We start from the raw sequence: 17,226 nt of genomic DNA on the forward strand, positions 1-17,226 counted from the left end.
CGGTTCGGGTACCCGATAACCAATAACACTAAAAATGATATCCATTACCTGAACCAATAAGTTCGGGTACCCGAACTTCGGGTACCCGGATTTTCGGTTCGGTTATCGGGGTACCCAATATGATATCCAATAATAAAAATTTAGACTTTATAATATAGTTATTATGATATCATTCAACACTAATTAGCAATAACACCACATGATCATGATCAAATTACTAATAATTACTAATCATTTAAATTATGAAGTGATTACGAAGTAAAAAATAATCGTTTAGATTTTGAATAAATAGATTTAAGTACGAAAAAAAAGAAAAAATTGCTTATCGGAACGGATCGGGTAACTGTTAATTATAAAATGATACCCGATAACCGTACCCGATAACAAATTATCGGATCGGGTACCCGAACCGTTATGGTTATCGGAACGGGTACCCTAATTTTCGGTTCGGTTACGGTTCGGATTTTCGGATAATTTTGCTCAGCCCTAATAATATTACCCTTATGTCAAATCGTTACAAATAATTTAAAACGAAATCAGTATGAAAGTTACAACATTAAATAGTCAAAAGTCAAAATATGTTCATAAATTACTAAATTTAAAATAAGAAATATAATTGTATAAATGTATAAATACATATGGTAGGACTGTATGAGCCTAATTCATTGGTCGTTTATTTGGCGGCTTATGTAGCAAATTTGCAAGTAGCCAAGTTGGAAAGTGAGTTTTGGGCTGACATTGACATTATGTTACACTAGGGAAAGGAATAAAATTAAAATGGAATCTTTTCTTTCAATAATGCTTACCCAACTAATTGCGGTTTTATCACCAACAAAGTATTCTCCTTTACTAGTAAAAAAAAAAAAAAGTATTCTCCTATACTCATATATAAAGTACATATGTAATTTATAAAATAATGAGTTGGATGATCCATGTACTGAGTCGTCAACAAATTAAATGAGCCGTCATTTTTTTCTTATTAGATTAGAACATAATGGGGTCCAAGCCCGGTGAAGAACTGAAGAAAAATGAAGATAAAGTAGGTTAATGTGAAGGAAAAAAAAAAAGATACTCATTCAAAAGGTGAATAAACGTATAAATTTTACCCAACATATAAAGAAAGATACACAAAGTAAGACTATTATTCTTAAGATTGAGACCTAACTATTAAAGGGTATACCGGGTAGAACTTAAAAAAAAAAAGTTTAATAAATAAATAAATTACTGTGAAAAATTTAATACCATGTGCCCATATCCCTTTTGCATTAGCTAAGGTTCCTATCAATTATTTTCACTCAAATTATATTGAATGAGACAACATCTTAAAAAGCATAGTTTTGCTATGTGAACACGATAATTTTGGATGATTACACTATTTGCATGGGCGGGAAGTGGTATTAGTTGAAGATATAATGGACTTTACTTGAGCTTAATGTAAGACCACTCTCAATGGTGAGCAAAAAAAATGCTCACCCACTCTCTCTCTACCCACTTTCTCTCTCAAGAAATAAGTTTTGCTCATGGGCAAATTTTTTTCACATATTCTCTCCCAATGGTGAGCAAAAAAATTGCTCACCCACCACTCTCTCTCTCTTACTTTTTCAATACCCCACCATTACTTTCTCTCTCCTACACAACACTTCTTTATTTATTTATTTCATTTATATTTTAACAATGTTACTCCAAATAAATAAAAACTAGTTAAAATTTGTGTAACTTATTTTTTTTATTTTTGTCCTTTTTATCGTTAAAATTTGTCGTAAAATTAAGTACGTTATATAAAAAAAAATTTAAAAAAAGCTCAAAATTTCTTAAATGTTTTTATTTATTTTAAAAGCGGTACAATACTAGAAACCAATTACATTTGCAACGTCATGCGTAATTAAACTTAGGAAATAAAATAAACACAACAAGTAAAAGTAGCTACGCCATAGTACTTGGCTTTATTTAAGTCGTGCTAATTTCTCCCTAATTACGTGGCCCGTAGTGTTGCCAAATATGTTCGACTAAATCACGTTTCAGAGATAGATGAATTTCTGTGTCACGGAGGGAAGCTTTTCGCTGTAGAAATGCGTTGAAATCAAAGTTGGTAGGTCGGCCTACGTTGAATTCAAACGGTGGCGTTGTAGATGTTGATGCTGGTGTTGATTCTTGTTGATCTTCTTCGTAGAAGGCTCTTAGAACTTCGGCTCGAGTGTAGTTGTGGCGCTCATCTTCAACAATCATGTTGTGCATAATGATACATGCTTTCATTATGTCCCGCAGTATGTCCTCATCGTACGCCAGCGACGGTTTTCGTATTATTGCAAATCGAGCTTGCAACACACCGAAAGCTCTTTCAACGTCCTTTCGAGCGGCAGCCTGGTGGTCAGCGAACATTTTATCTTTGGCCAGTTGAGGGAATGTGATACCCTGAACAAAAGTTGCCCACTTCGGATAAATGCCGTCGGCTAAATAATAAGCCATGTTGTATTCATGGCCGTTAACCGTAAAATTTACCGGAGGAGCTCGACCATGCAGAACCTCATCGAACACTGGTGAACGGTACAACACATTAAGATCATTACAAGATCCGGGAATACCAAAGAAGGAATGCCATATCCATAAATTCTGATCCGCAACGGCTTCCAGTATTAGCGTTGCTTTCTTGTTCCTACCGGCGTACTGCGCTTTCCAAGCCGTTGGACAGTTCTTCCATTCCCAATGCATGCAATCAATGCTGCCTATCATGCCTGGAAAACCACGCAGTTCATTTTGATGCAGTATCCGGGCCAATTCATCAGTTGTAGGGTTTCGCATGTACTCGGTTCCGAACTGGTCAACGACCCCGGCACAAAAACGTTGTAGGGCAACTCGAGCGGTTGACTGACTGTTTCGAACGTATTCATCAACAGCGTCTTCAGCCATGCCATAGGCTAACATTCGTATCGCGACTGTACATTTTTGCATAGGTGATATGCCTAACTTTCCAGTTGCATCCCTACGCTGCTGGAAGTAAACATCACCTTCAACGACCTTGTTCATTATACGTAAAAACAAAGGTCGTTGCATACGAAATCTTCTTCTAAATTGGGTGGTATTGTACACAGGATTATCGGAAAAATAATCATTGAACAGCCTGGCATGTCCCATTTCCCAATCTCTTCTGTTCGTACCCCCTCTACGTGATTTTGAAGTACGTTGGGATTGTGTTTGGGGCATGAGGAAAGATGTGGGTTGGTATGTGAAGAGTTCATCAACGAGTTGATCATATTCTTCATTATTGGAAGAAGATGAACTTGAACTTGAACTTGATGATGGTCTGGAATACATCATGTATTAATATTGTAATTTTCTGAATTGGTGTGGTTGTGGATATGTGCCATGCCTACTATATATAGCAAATAAATCAAATGAATATGTGGTTACAAATCTGAATGACCACACCAACTAAAGCATTCAAATTTTCAGCCACGGAATAGGTATACTATGCTAGTTGACAATGACAAATCTTGACAAAGTGAATTCAGAACAAAAGTGACTATACCATGTCGGTATGAATGACCTAAAGTTAAAGCATACTGACAAAGTTAATTCAGAAACATGTGACTACACAATGACAAAAATGTGACTACATGTTAAACATAAAAGACTACATTGCGCATAATTAAAAACTTAAAAGACTACATTGCGCATAATTAAAAACTTAACTAATACAAGCGTACACCTACTACAACCAAACATGCTTATAAGCCCTGTAATTTACCCAGTAAGAAATTCTTGTACGACTCTTCTTCAGGAGTGAGTGGCGTAGGCGAATTCTTCATAGCTTGCACCATATCAAACCAGGTTTTCATCTTATGAATGTCAAGTTCCTCCCTTTTCCTCTGTTCCTTCTCCCTTTCAATTTTGATCCGCTCTTCCTTCAGAATGGCCTCCCTCTCGCGAATTGTTGCCAATTCCTTCATTCGTTCGCTAAGCTCAGACGAACCACTGTCCGAAGCTACTTCTTTCCCTTTACGCTTGGCCTTTGCTTTCTTCACACCTTCGGGTCGTTGTATTCCTCCAGATGAAAAACCATCCGTAGGGGTTTCATCCCCTCCATCATCTCTGGACCTCTTTCCACTTCCAGCACTACCTTTCTCCTCAACATCACGAACAGCTTTTCTTTCCTCCTTTGACAAGGACCATCTCAGCTTTGGCCTCCACTTTGGATCTCTATTAAGCATTTCAACAGCGTGAGGAAAAGCGAAATTACGACCTTGGGCGAGATGGAAAAGCTTCGACGCACTTTTTATACGGTCAGCTTCGTTGTAACCACTCCCTCCTTCCGGAAGTGTACCTGCTTCATCATAGCAAGATATCCACTGTAGTGTGTCTGCTGCCAACCTTCTCCAGTGCGACGTCAGACTCTTCATAGGTCTTGGTGGAAGTAAATGCGGCTTCTCCGCATGAGCAAGTTGATATGCTGCGTGTACATCGCGCCAAAGGGAAGTTGCTTTCTGGCTCGTGCCTTTAATAGCATTCTCGCTGATCTCCAAGTACAACCCAATCAGAGTTTCATCTTCCGCAACTGACCAAATTCGAGTCGCTCGTGCAACAACCTGGTTGGATTTCAGTTCCGGAACTGGTGGAGGATATTGCGGCGTCTCTGGTACGCTGTCTTCTTCGCTGTCATCGAATTGTGTGTTGCTATCATGTTCAATTTCAGGTGTACATTCTTCATTAACATGGTTTCGTAGGGGAAACTGAGTAGGTGTCTGATACTGTGGAGGTGGTTGCAAAGACGTATTGCCCATTCTTTGCAAGAACAATTGAAACTCGGGATTAGTTAGTAAATCATCACTAAAACCAGAAAATTGTTGACGGAAATTTGGGTTGTTTGGATCCATTAAAAGATTCTGCATCACAAAACAAAAGATAAATATTTTTACTAAGATTTACTCAAAAAACAAATTAAAATGACAACAAATCCAAAAAAATATCAACAACTTTATTAACCAATTCACATATATACTAATTTAAAGTCATAACTAAATTTTAATATTAAAAAAACAAATTAACCAATAATTTCAAGACTTTATTAACTACAAATTTAGTAATGTATGGAGAAAACATCAACAACTTTCTTCAATTACATAATGCAATTACAGTACATGGCCTACAATATTTTTTTTAAAAAAAACACACATATACTAATTTTAATACATAACTACATGTATATATTTAAAATAAAATTAACCAATAATTGCAACACTTTATTTACTACAAATTTAGTAATGTAAGGAGAAATTATCAACAACTTTCTTCAATTACATAAAGCAATTACATAACATGCCATACAATATTTTTTTTTTTTTTTCCAAAAATCACATATATACTAATTTTAATACATAACTACATGTATATATTTTTTTTTAAAAAAATAACCAATATTTGCAACACTTTAACTACAAATTTAGTAATTTATGGAGAAAATATCAACAACTTTGTTTAATTACATAATGCAATATAATTACATGGCTTACAATATTTTTTTTCTTCAAAAAATCACATATATACTAATTTAATTACATAACTGAATTTAAATATTTTAAAAAAAAATTTACCTCAATATGGATGTTTTGCAACAAATATATTCTTCTACAAATTTAAAATGCTTAAGAAAATAAAAAAGTGGAGGATTTTAGGTGATTACGAAATTATATCAAAACATATCAAAATGCATGTCTATTTATAGAGAATTTAATTTTATGACCGTTGGTATTTTTTTTTTTTTATTAACAAATATATTTTTCGGAAAATCAGTTACAAATAATATTACCGTTGTAAACGGCTAGTATTTTCTCATTGGTCAATCCCCTGCGCAAGACACGTGGCGCGCTCTGATTCGCCAGCAATTCTGACGCGCCTCTGCCAGCGAATTTTTTTTTTTTTATTTTCTAAGCGTCAAAACGACGCGTTTTGGAAGCGGCCCTTCAGACCACTCCATCAAAACGCGTCGTTTTGATAAGGGCCCAGCCAAATTTTTTTAATTGCGTCTGATCTGCTGTGGGGCCCACTTCCTTCACTGTAGCTACACGAAAATGCTCACTCTTTGGGCAAATTTCATTTTGCCCATGGGCTTTTTTTGGCTTGATCAAATTTTCTCACCTTCTACAATGGTGAGCATTTTATTTTCCCATCAAATTTGCCCATGAGCAAATAAAATGCTCACCATTGGCATTGCTCTAAGTAACTTTTGAAAGGGAAGGGTAATATCATCACATATTGTGACAACACCCACTTGTTATTATGCTTGATAATATAAGAATAGTTGCACACATAAATATTTTGTCAAATTGATAGAGAAATTAGTAGCACTCATAATTCATATTTTAGTTGTGATTATATACGTGAATGGTATTGTGTGATGATGAGCTTTTAAGAAACTGAAGCGGGGAGTAGCAACTAGTAATATTTAAGCGAATTGGTTGCTCATACCTCTAGATATTACACATAAAAAAAAAAAAATAGAGATATCTATTGTATTTTCTTAAATTGGGCTCCTCTTAAGTTTGAGCATAACTAACTAGGATAAGCTTGAAAATTTAAAGCCCAATAAGCTTGAACGTGAGATTTAAGCTAGTGCAAAACAAATTGAGCTAACCTTAACTCAAGCTCATACTGTTTATTACACTTTTTTTTACAAGGTAAGAAGAAGGGTCTTACTAGATCAAAACCTCTCATAAGGGTCTTTTGGGAGTAGGGGGAAGGGTAAAAAAATCTTCGCCCCAAAGTGTATCTAATGGGTTTGAAGCTCACAACTTCTTGATTGTGAGATGACAAACATTATTACACTATTCATCAGTGTTAACTAAGTGCATCTAATATTATTCAAACGCTTAATACGGAGTAATCATTTTCTTATAATATCACCATTGGATTACTTCGTTATAATCCCACCATGAGAGTTGTATTCTCATCACACTCCTAATTAAACAAAATAATGAACTATTCTTAGAAAATGAAATTAATAATTGTGGATATTATGATTTATGTTTTTTGTAATAATAGAGTCAAGGTTTTTTAGCATATTGACTCCAATAATTTCGAATATTTGTGGTGAATGATATATTGTAACTTTTAAAATACATTTGACAAAACTTATAAAACCATCATTTTTTTTGACAAAAACGACAAAATTAAGCTTCATAACACCTTCTCTTTTCTGTATATACTTGACTATCCAAATTCTCAACATTTAGCTTGTGTCGAATATCTAAACTAGACAACTTCTTAAGCAACCACTAGTCGACAATTAAGAGCAATTACATAGTAATACAACAACCAATTTCAGCATTCAAAATCACATACAAGTATTTAAGAAAAAAATAAATCGCAAAATGTCAAAAAGACGTCCAAGTAACTTCAAAATTGAATAACAGGGTTACAAAAACTTCTAATATGTATTAGGCTTGAACATTTGTTGAAGTAAAGTAAGAACTATTTTACCAATTTTAAAGTCTAAAACTTCTCATAAGTCAACTCGACCCGAATTAGACATTTTAGAATGAAGGATTAGCTAGTTAGGTTTAGAGTTTAGACATGGTAAGTTGATAAACAAGTGGGAAAGAAAGAAGATGCACTTCACTTTAACATCAGTCCATAGTATAAATGGCGACACATAACCACATTATCTCAAGTTTGGGCGTAAAATCGTAAACGTACCCTTTATTTTTCTCCTCATTTTCCCCAAACTTCTCTCTCGTTTTCTGCAATTCTGTGAACCCAAACCCTAACCCTAATTCCTATCCTTCTCTCAAATTTCAATCTTCTTTATCCAATTTTATCACTGATACTCCTCCAATCAACTTGTTCTACCATCCGATTCTCCTGTGTTGTTCTCCAAATCGCAGTGTTCCGGTGGATTTTTGCTGAAGATTTCTCTAGTTCGTCGCTTAGTCGCTGAATCTAAGAACTTTCGATTTCTGGGCTATTTGTAGCAATTTATCGGGAAAAAAGCTGTTTCATCTGTTATCGGAGGTTCTTGCGGCGGTGATGTTGCGATTTTCGGGGTTTGTGAAAAGTCGGTGTCTTCGGTGTTGAGGATTTCTCCTTTTTAATGAAGGAATTCTGGATTTCTGGCTTCGATCTGTGAGATCGTATCATTTCGGTTCAATCTATGATTGATTGGATTCAATATCATCCGATTGATCTTCTTTGAAGCTTAATTTTGCTTCTATTGAAGTGTTACGATTCAGAATTCGAGAATTCAGCTATCAGAGCGGCGGCGGCGGCTTTCGAAGGACTTCGCAGCGAAGAAGTGTACTAGGAGAGGAATTGATGGCGGCAAAGAGATAAAATTTTTACTTTGTACTTTGTTATATTTGAGTTTGAAGTTCAATTAGAGGCCTTTATTTTTAAATTTGAAGGCCTCATAATATCCGTAGTTAGGGTTTTTGATTGCATTTTTGTGCGATATAATTTTGTTCGATTGATTGATTTCTTTTTGAAGGAAAGAAAAGTGAAAAAAAAAAAATTAATTATGGCAGTTTATTATAAGTTTAAAAGTGCTAAAGATTACGACTCAATTTCAATCGACGGTCATTTCATATCGGTTGCCAATTTAAAAGAAAGAATTTTTGAATCAAAGCATTTGGGAAGGGGTACTGATTTTGACCTCGTTGTTACCAACGCTCAAACCAATGAAGGTTGGTTGTTTTTCTGGTCTAACTTATAAGTTGAATTGAATTGCTTTCGACGATTTTAAGTTTATGAATTGCATTCTAGCTCAATTTTGAACCTGTAGTTGTGTAAGCTGTTATTTCTTGGGGATTCGAAACCGGCTTTAGGTTTATCTGGATTGTGTGAAATCAGAGGCTCTTGCAATTTTTTTTTAGTGCTAAAATTGAAGTCTTGATGTGAGCCTCTGATTTTACGCAATTACACCGGTCCTTGTTGGACGTAGAATAGAGTCCGTAATGAGATCTTCTATCTCATTTTGTTGGTCTCATATGATGTCACAAGAAACCACATCACCAACTTGCATAAACTATATTTCTGCAAGTTAAATTAAGACTAGGATGATGAAGTGGTGAAATGGGAAGGGGTGATAACGATATGTCTAAGATGCTGACGTTGAATGGGACTTATGATCCAATCCCTGATGCTGGATGGTGGTCTTTAATACCCAAATCACACCAGACTGAAGTACCCCAGTTGCTTAAATATTTGCTTCAGTGTTCTTTTCTTGACATGTCTTACTTTGTTGACAAGAAGCAAATAGCTGATACTTAGGTTTTCCTTGTGTAGTTGAGTTAGGTTATAACCACATTCTGGTTTAAGTTCAATTCGCCATCGAAATTTCACACTTTTGTCTAGGTTGTTTGTTTTGGGGATTTGTTTCATTGCTACATAGCAGAGATGGCCTTTTGACTTCCCACTAATAACAGCTGCCAAGTCTTGTCAGGTCAAAGTTGGGCAATGCTTCTTGGCTGTATTGTTTTATGTCTTTTTGCAGCTTTTCATGGATTGTCTCTCTGTTCTGCGATTTCAGAGTATCTAGATGAAGCAATGTTGATTCCAAAAAACACTTCTGTTCTAATACGCCGGGTACCAGGACGTCCTCGCATGCCCATTGTTACACAACCGGACGAGTATTGATCCAATCTCCTGTTTTTTATCCTTGAATCATTTTCTGCTGATACTACTTTTCCTGATGAATATTGTATTGGTGCCATTAGGGCTCACCATATTTACCTGTTGTATTTTGTATATGTATGTTTGCTGAAATTTTCATTGAAAAAAAATTGTGTTGAGGTGGCCAATTTGTTCGCTTGTTGAGTTGGAATTCTGCTTTTGTTCTGTAGGCCAAAGGTGGAGGATAAGGTTGAGAATGAGCAACATGCAAAAAACTACTTTGCTGCTGATTCTTCAGGGTTTGGAGATGTATATATCCAGCATTTCTTAGTCTATATATATATTTGTTACAAAATTCATACATGACGAACATGTTAGATCATATGTATCAGTTTGAAGCTTCAGAACTGGATGATGAATTTGGAAATGATCTGTATGCAACAATACCTGAGATGACACCAGGACAATCAGGCAATCCGATGCAGGATTTAGTTCCTGCTAGTAAAGCTGATGAGGACAGCAAGCTTAAGGCTTTAATTGAAAATTCTAGTTTTGACTGGCAGCGGTGAGACTTTTTTTTGGGTTTGGTTGTCACCGGATAACTTTTTACCCAGTACTGATGTGAAGTAATGTGTGAATATGCAGTCAACCTGGTGATGGTTTTGGCACTGGGAGAGGATTTGGAAGAGGTGGGAGGGGGGGTGGTCGAGGTTTTGGTATGTCTAAAGCAATAAATCCTTACCTGCTTAGTGTATATAGTATATTGTTGATGCCTTGACAAATTTGTTTGTTATTGGTGATGAGTCTTAGTGATGTAAATGACTTAATTCTATTATTGCATGCTCTTGATTAGGTCGAGGTGGTATGGAGAGGAAAACACCTCCACAAGGCTATATCTGTCACAGGTGTAAGGTTCCTGGTAAGTTCTTATTTATTTTTTCTTTAATTTTGGTTGTTCAATTTCGAACATTGTCATGGATGCTGATTGATTTTAAATAAATTTGTATATCAGGTCATTTTATTCAACACTGCCCAACAAATGGTGACCCTAATTTTGACATCAGGAAAGTGAAACCTCCTACTGGCATTCCCAAGTCAATGCTTGTAGCTACACCGGATGGCTCCTATGCATTGCCAAGTGGCACATCTGCTGTGTTGAAACCAAATGAGTAAGCTCACTTTCTTACTATTATTGTAATTTTTTCTTTGCAGCTCTTATCTTGTGCAGAATTCTTGAGCTGACAGCACTTTTACTTTTAACAGGGCTGCATTTGAGAGAGAAATTGAAGGTCTACCTTCTACTCGTTCTGTTGGAGATCTTCCACCAGAGCTCCATTGCCCGCTGTGCAAGGAAGTGATGAAGGATGCCGTGTTAACCAGCAAATGTTGTTTCAATAGTTTCTGTGATAAATGTAGGGTGATTGTATACTGTAAAGTGCCTTCATATTATCGTAATAATGACGTGTGCCGATTTTTGACGATTGTTAGAGTTTTGTGTTGGTTTGATGAATGTAAATATTTTCAAAGAATAGCTCTTCTTTGGTTTCAAATTGCAAGTTTTTTTGTTAGATTATTGAGATAATCTTGTTCTTTAATTATAGGATATAAGTAGCATAATGATCTTTAAGTGGCTGTCATATAGAATTTGATGTAATTATGTGCTTGGTTTATTGTTTGGGATATTTTTGGAACATGAAAAAAAGTTGATGGTTTTTGGTTTTGCATCTCCTAGTAATTTATATATTCTTTGGGTCTCATTGTGCTGGAGCATGGTGTATTCTGTAATGGCCTTTTTATTTGCTCTCAACATTCACATTTACTATGCAAATTGTGGACCTTTTTTTTAATGAACAGCATTAACTTATATTGCATTTTTTTCATGGACATATTTTGAAATAAAATTAGCCTTGAAGATTATAGTATTAGTGCAATTTGTTCAGCTGATGTATACTGGTTTTTCTAGATCATAAAATTGCTTATTTCGTATTTTTTTTTTTCCTTGAATCATGGCCAGGTATTAGGGACTTTATTATCTCAAAGTCTATATGTGTCTGTGGGACAAGAGATATACTTGCAGATGATCTTCTGCCAAATAAGACACTCCGGGATACCATTAACCGTATATTGGAGTCTGGTAATAGTAGCGCAGACAATGGAGGGAGTGCTCTCCATGTTCAAGGTAGTTAAATTGTTTTTTCCTATGCTGAACAAATTCTTTCCTGTCCTTTTTCAAAGATCTCATCATCTTGTTTCCTCAGATATGGAGTCTGCTCGCTGCCCGCAGCCTAGGATTCCATCACCTACTCAATCTGCTGCCTCAAAAGGGGAGCAAATGCTTCCTCCACGTACTGAAGGAACTTCAAATTTGAAAGAGAGTGTGGAAGGTATTAAGCCTAGCCATGCTTCCCAGTCGCAACTACAGCAGCATAACTCAGAAAGAGACAAGATTACAAAAGTTCCAGATGTGTCTGAAGCTACTCATGAGTCGGCTAGTGTGAAGGAACCTGTGTCACAGGGTAGTGTTTTACCTGTTGAGGAAGAAGTTCAACAAAAGGTGGCTGTTGGTGAAGCAGGTAAATTGCACAGATGGTTGGTTTTGTTGAAATTGTTCTCTGTGACTATATTTTGTTTTATAAAAGTTTTTAAGCTCTCTGTAATATGTTTTAGGTTTGTGCAACTTTGTTTTATTCTGTCTGAAGCCGTCTTTTATTTTTCTTTGGTTTGTGTGGAGCTAGGGGCGGGGGGTTTGCAGTGTAACAGAGGCTTATTTCTATTTTGCCCTCGTGATTATGGTGAAAAAGCACCAGTTAAACTTTTTCAGAATATTTTCGCATTTAAGTGTAGATGAAACACATTTTGTATATAAATGCAGCTGGCTGTTATCCTAATCATTTGCCTTTTCCATGTCTTCCAGTAAAGAAAAAGAAGAAGAAGAAGAAGATGCCTATGCCTGGAAATGGTACACCCTTTTTCTTTTCAATTTTCATGTCTTTCTTAATGCTACAACTTCTCTGGATGTTTCCCTGAGTCATTATATATATTTTGTATGTATTTGTTTGTGGTACTGGTTTCTGACACCGGGCTTGAACTGATAATTTGCAGCTCCAGACATGCAATGGATGGGCATGCCTCCTGGGATGGATGGATACATGGGCCCTAATGGCTTCAATCCCTGTTGGCCTGGCATGCAGCCTGCAATGGATGGATTCATGGGCCCATTTGGTGGACATGGTGGTAACTTGCCTTACAATATGGGTTATGGTCCAGGGCCTATGGATATGCCTTTCGGGAATGTTTTCCCTCCTGATCCTTTTGGGAACGTTATGCCTCCAGACCATTTTGGAGCACAAGGGTTCATGATGCCCGGAATGCCCCCGATGTTTCCTCCTCCTCAAAGGTATAAATTGCAGAATTTTGATATTTTGTTCTCACACCGTTTCTTTACTTTGTCTTTGGCTCTGTTATCCGTTTGTCGTATATTGGACTCTGCTAATAGCAGTATTTTTTTTCCTTTTTTTGTTGGGTGTGTGTATGTATACTATGGCATTGATGCTATTCGGTGGGCGTATGAGTGTATGACTTACTCCCTCCGTCCCTAAATATAGTTCCCGTTTGACTAATTTCACGAGAATTTAAGGAAAGGGAGGAAGTCTAAAAATATATGGGAAACCCAAATACTCGAGCATTTGTATAAAAAAGAGAGAAAAGGTACTTTTTTACTATTTTCAATGACAAAAAAGAATAAAGTACTAAAAAGGAGTAATGATGCACAAAGAATAAGAAAAATAAGATGGTACTTTTTGGCAATTCACATAATGAAGACAAAAAAAAAAGAGGATTCATTGGTAATTTCCAAGGGACCATAAATGTTAAAAAAGCAAATGAGAACTATATTTAGGACCACCAAATATGGCAAATGGGAACTATATTTAAGGACGGAGGGAGTATAATTTTGACGCTTTCTTCATTTGAGCTTACTGTGTATTTATATACTTCGTATGTAGTTATGTACATGTGTTGCTTCTCATGCTCATCTTCACTGTTTATCTGCTTTGCATCTGACCTAGATTTTCATCTCAAGTTCTATTTCTGAATATATATTTCCCTAACACAGAAAATTTAAATAGACTTCAAAAAACGAAAAACATTGCTTTCCCACAAAAACAGGAATTCACTTGTTAAACCAAGATCAAAACAAAAATTTGTCATGTATGATCGGTGAGAAATGGGAAAGAAAGTTTCTTCCAAAAAAGGGGGGGGGGGGAAAGAAAGTAGTCTACTAAGGGAACACTGAACAAGGATAAAAAATTGTCATTATGTACGATGCCTATTTGATTTAATTTGAGGACTTTATTCCCATCCTTTAAGCAATTACTAAAAACAAATATGGTGCAGTAAACTCTGCATATTTTTTTTAGTTATTGTGAAGTACTCCGTAGTAGATGGTTTTCATGTTACAGATTCAGGGTATACATGGGAACAACTCCCCTTTGTTGGCTGAGGATGTGAGGTTGATACACCCAGTCCTCTTACCCTAATGTAGGCATGAGCCACTCTAGAGGCATTGGGGTGATATTAATATGGAAGCTGATTTTTATTGGTTCTTGTGCAATAGAGTTCATACTTATTGTGTTCTCTTTTACGCACTTGAATAATCTGCTTGTGATGAGCTGGCACATGAAATTTTTTACTTTTTATTATGTCAAAGACTTTACGGAATAATCACTTTTGGTTCATGTAGCCGACCCCACTTATTGGATTAAGGCTTTGGTTGATTGATTATGTTAAAGACTGAAAAATTGAGCTGTGTTTCAATATATAGGGATCTTGCAGCAGAATTTGGAATGGGCATGAATGTCAGGCCACCTTTGATGAGTCGGGAAGAATTTGAGGCTCGGAAGGCTGAAGTAAGAAGAAAGCGAGAAATGGAGAGACGGGTTGAGAGGTGAGAACGGGTCTAAGATATTTTGATTTAACCGTTTTTTAAACTAAACAAGGAAATAGTTGGCTATTTCAATTAATAAATTAAAGGCGTGTTTCCGTGTGTAGTATTAGCATGTAGCCTATTTTTGCATTTGAAGAATTCTTGGTACTTGTATGTATGAAGAGTTGATTGAGTGTGTTGGTCTGATGTGAATATTCATTGCAGTAGGGAACTTCCCAGAGATCGTGATTATAGCAGAGAAGTAAGCAGCAGCGCCAACCCCCCACCCATGAAGTCAAAACCTGTATGTTATTTTGTTGTCAATCTTTGTTCTTTTTGGTTTTGGCCTTTAGTGTAGCAGGAGGCTGCAATTTGGTTAGCAAACTTCTTTCCATCTCTTGATAAATTTGGATGACTTTTTTCAATTTGTGGTTGTATAAATGGGCTGTAGCCACAGGCCCACCTTAGTAAATTCCCACTCTTCTGGTTCATTTTTTCTGTCTGTTTTGATTGCTCTCTTGTTGCCCAAGGAAAAACTGTGAATAATTAGTTTTAAGCGGTTGACTTTATTTTGTGGGTTGTGTAACAAAAGGTTGTCTTAGCAAAGCTATGGGATAATACATTTTTTTGTATCTCATTGACTACCCTAAGAAAATCCCTTTTCGCTGACTTGGTTGTTTTGAATTCATGTTTGTAGTAATTGACATTATGCGATGTAGTGTTTAATTTTGGGAATGCTTCTGAATATATACTTTTCAGATTGAATACATTTTTATTTACTGTTTATAGTCTTTCAGTAATATAAAGGTATGCCGGGAATTTTAGTTACTATACAAGTACCAAATTCTTGTGAATTTGTGTTGAAGAACAAGTAACCCGAGTAAACTATTTTCCTGGGTACAAAGTTTATATGCTTGATCTACTCTGAATGTGGGAGTAAAAGTTTGTATTTGGCTTTTGTTGTTGTTGTTTTTTTTTTTTTTTTTTTTTTTTTGTTTTCTTTCTTTCTTTCTTTCTAGTTACCACATGTATATAATGTGTTTGTTGTTTTGTTAAGAAAAAGAAAAATTTGATTTTGATTGACTGATTATGAAATAGGTGATGAAGGGTGATTGTAGCTATGAGAAATGAAATTTTTTGGTTAGTTTTGCCTGTTGTCTAAATCTAAATTTTTTTTGAAAATGTAGTATAGCTGATATTAAATTGTTTTTCTTATTTTTGTTTTCACAATACATTTGGGGTTGTGTGTTTAATGTAAAAGCACGACATTAACAGATTTTATATTTTCAAAGATGCAGAGGCCTCCACCAGCCAGCAGGTCCCCAAGTGAAGACCGTTATGATAGTCTCCGGGACCGGGAGAGGGAGAGGGAGAGAGCGAGGACAAGGGAAAGGGCTTCTGTCGATCGTGATCGGGAACATGACCGGGATCGTGACCATGAGAGCCACCAGCGACGGACTTCCCACAGTCACAGATCTGAACGGGCTTCACCTGACAGAACCAAACGTGATGTGGAAGTCCCTCGTCCGACCCTGAAAAGAAAATCTGAACACCATGAGCGTGATCACAACCATGAACGGGAGCGCGATCACCGTGACCACCGTGAGCGTGACCATAAATCTGAACGCCATTCGAAGCTGTCCTCTAAGCCACCATCTTCGGTAGATGTGGTTCAACAGTCATTAGACAAGAAACATAAGGCAAGTGTGTTCTCGAGAATAAGCTTCCCGGATGAGGAGGTTACCAAAAAGCAAAAGGTTTCTGCTGAGCCCAAGCCTAAGCCCATTAGCAAGGACCATGATGCCCACCATCATAAGGCAGTGGCATCATCATCTACAGCAAATGGGCACCATCATGATGCAGGGAAGAAGAGTGTGGCAGCGGCAGCTATGGATTATGAGTCGAGTGATGATGAGCGACATTTTAAGAGGAAGCCTTCAAGGTATGAGCCATCACCCCCACGCCGAGAGGAGTGGATGAGTGTAGATGAGGAAGATGGTAGGCGGCATCGTAAGCACCGGTAGAATTAATACTAGGGAACTGATATTGTGAGGTTGAAAGAGGATCAATTTTCCCTGTTTGGGCAAATCACTCATCACTGTAATCTTTTGTTTTTCTAAACTTTGATTTGATGATTTTTTTAATAAAATTGTACCTTTCCCATCTTCATTCTTTCTATCAAATATCAATGAAATCCACGCAATTTACATACAAAGTACTTCGTGTATGTTTGTCTAAATTGATGATCTTTTGTTACAAGTCTTGTTTTGAATGGATTTTTTTTTGCTTATACTCCACTTCTTGGTTATACTTGACCTTGGAATATGGTGTTTATTTTAGTGAGTATACAATTATTACTACCTTCCTGTATAAGTTTGTGCAAGTAATAATATTATTTTCCCAAATTTTTACACTAATTAATCCGTTGCTAGTAGTAGTACTAGAAACTACGGGTGAGCATGGCTGCATGGGGGTCGGTTAACTATACTCGTAGTAATTTGATCTACTATTTTGATTTAATGAAACAATATTAATGTATTCGTTTTAAAAAGATTTTCTCACTTGGAATCTTAACACTATAAAAAAATCTTTTAAATTACTCTTGATATATAAAATATAATATAGTCATGTTGGATTTTGTTTGATTCTTCTCAATGAATAGTTTATTAAAATTCAATTGTTATATATTTTAGTAATATGCA

General features: G+C 36.2%; 3 protein-coding genes across 6 annotated transcripts; 1 reads left to right on the forward strand and 2 right to left on the reverse strand.

The window, feature by feature from the left end:
• Window positions 1–1,968: 1,968 nt before the first annotated feature.
• On the reverse strand, window positions 1,969–3,315 carry LOC110711566 (protein ALP1-like). Its single transcript, XM_021889976.1, has one exon. It carries the CDS (start codon window positions 3,313–3,315, stop codon window positions 1,969–1,971), a length of 1,347 nt encoding a protein of 448 aa, XP_021745668.1.
• A 220-nt stretch (window positions 3,316–3,535) lies between these two features.
• Window positions 3,536–5,738, reverse strand: LOC110711757 (glutathione S-transferase T3-like). Its single transcript, XM_021890175.1, has 2 exons — window positions 5,589–5,738; window positions 3,536–4,880 (listed from the first exon to the last, which is right to left on the reverse strand). Exon 2 carries the CDS (start codon window positions 4,869–4,871, stop codon window positions 3,726–3,728), a length of 1,146 nt encoding a protein of 381 aa, XP_021745867.1. The 5' UTR covers window positions 4,872–4,880; window positions 5,589–5,738; the 3' UTR covers window positions 3,536–3,725.
• A 1,871-nt stretch (window positions 5,739–7,609) lies between these two features.
• Window positions 7,610–16,742, forward strand: LOC110711779 (E3 ubiquitin ligase PARAQUAT TOLERANCE 3-like). 4 transcript variants are annotated; one of them, XM_021890200.1, is made up of 15 exons: window positions 7,610–8,672; window positions 9,518–9,617; window positions 9,831–9,909; window positions 9,993–10,165; window positions 10,246–10,316; window positions 10,454–10,519; window positions 10,613–10,769; window positions 10,864–11,012; window positions 11,615–11,779; window positions 11,859–12,173; window positions 12,515–12,559; window positions 12,703–12,997; window positions 14,423–14,545; window positions 14,753–14,828; window positions 15,817–16,742. In XM_021890200.1, the coding sequence occupies exons 1-15, from the start codon at window positions 8,507–8,509 to the stop codon at window positions 16,546–16,548; spliced, it is 2,712 nt and encodes a 903-aa protein (XP_021745892.1). In that variant the 5' UTR covers window positions 7,610–8,506; the 3' UTR covers window positions 16,549–16,742. The 4 variants fall into 4 exon arrangements, with proteins under 4 accessions (XP_021745892.1, XP_021745894.1, XP_021745893.1 ...); XM_021890202.1 differs by having other exon boundaries at window positions 15,823–16,742; XM_021890201.1 differs by having other exon boundaries at window positions 7,611–8,672; window positions 14,750–14,828; window positions 15,823–16,742.
• Window positions 16,743–17,226: the final 484 nt, after the last annotated feature.

This window comes from Chenopodium quinoa, unplaced genomic scaffold, assembly GCF_001683475.1.
Source record: "Chenopodium quinoa cultivar QQ74 unplaced genomic scaffold, ASM168347v1, whole genome shotgun sequence".
Taxonomy (NCBI): domain Eukaryota; kingdom Viridiplantae; phylum Streptophyta; class Magnoliopsida; order Caryophyllales; family Amaranthaceae; genus Chenopodium; species Chenopodium quinoa.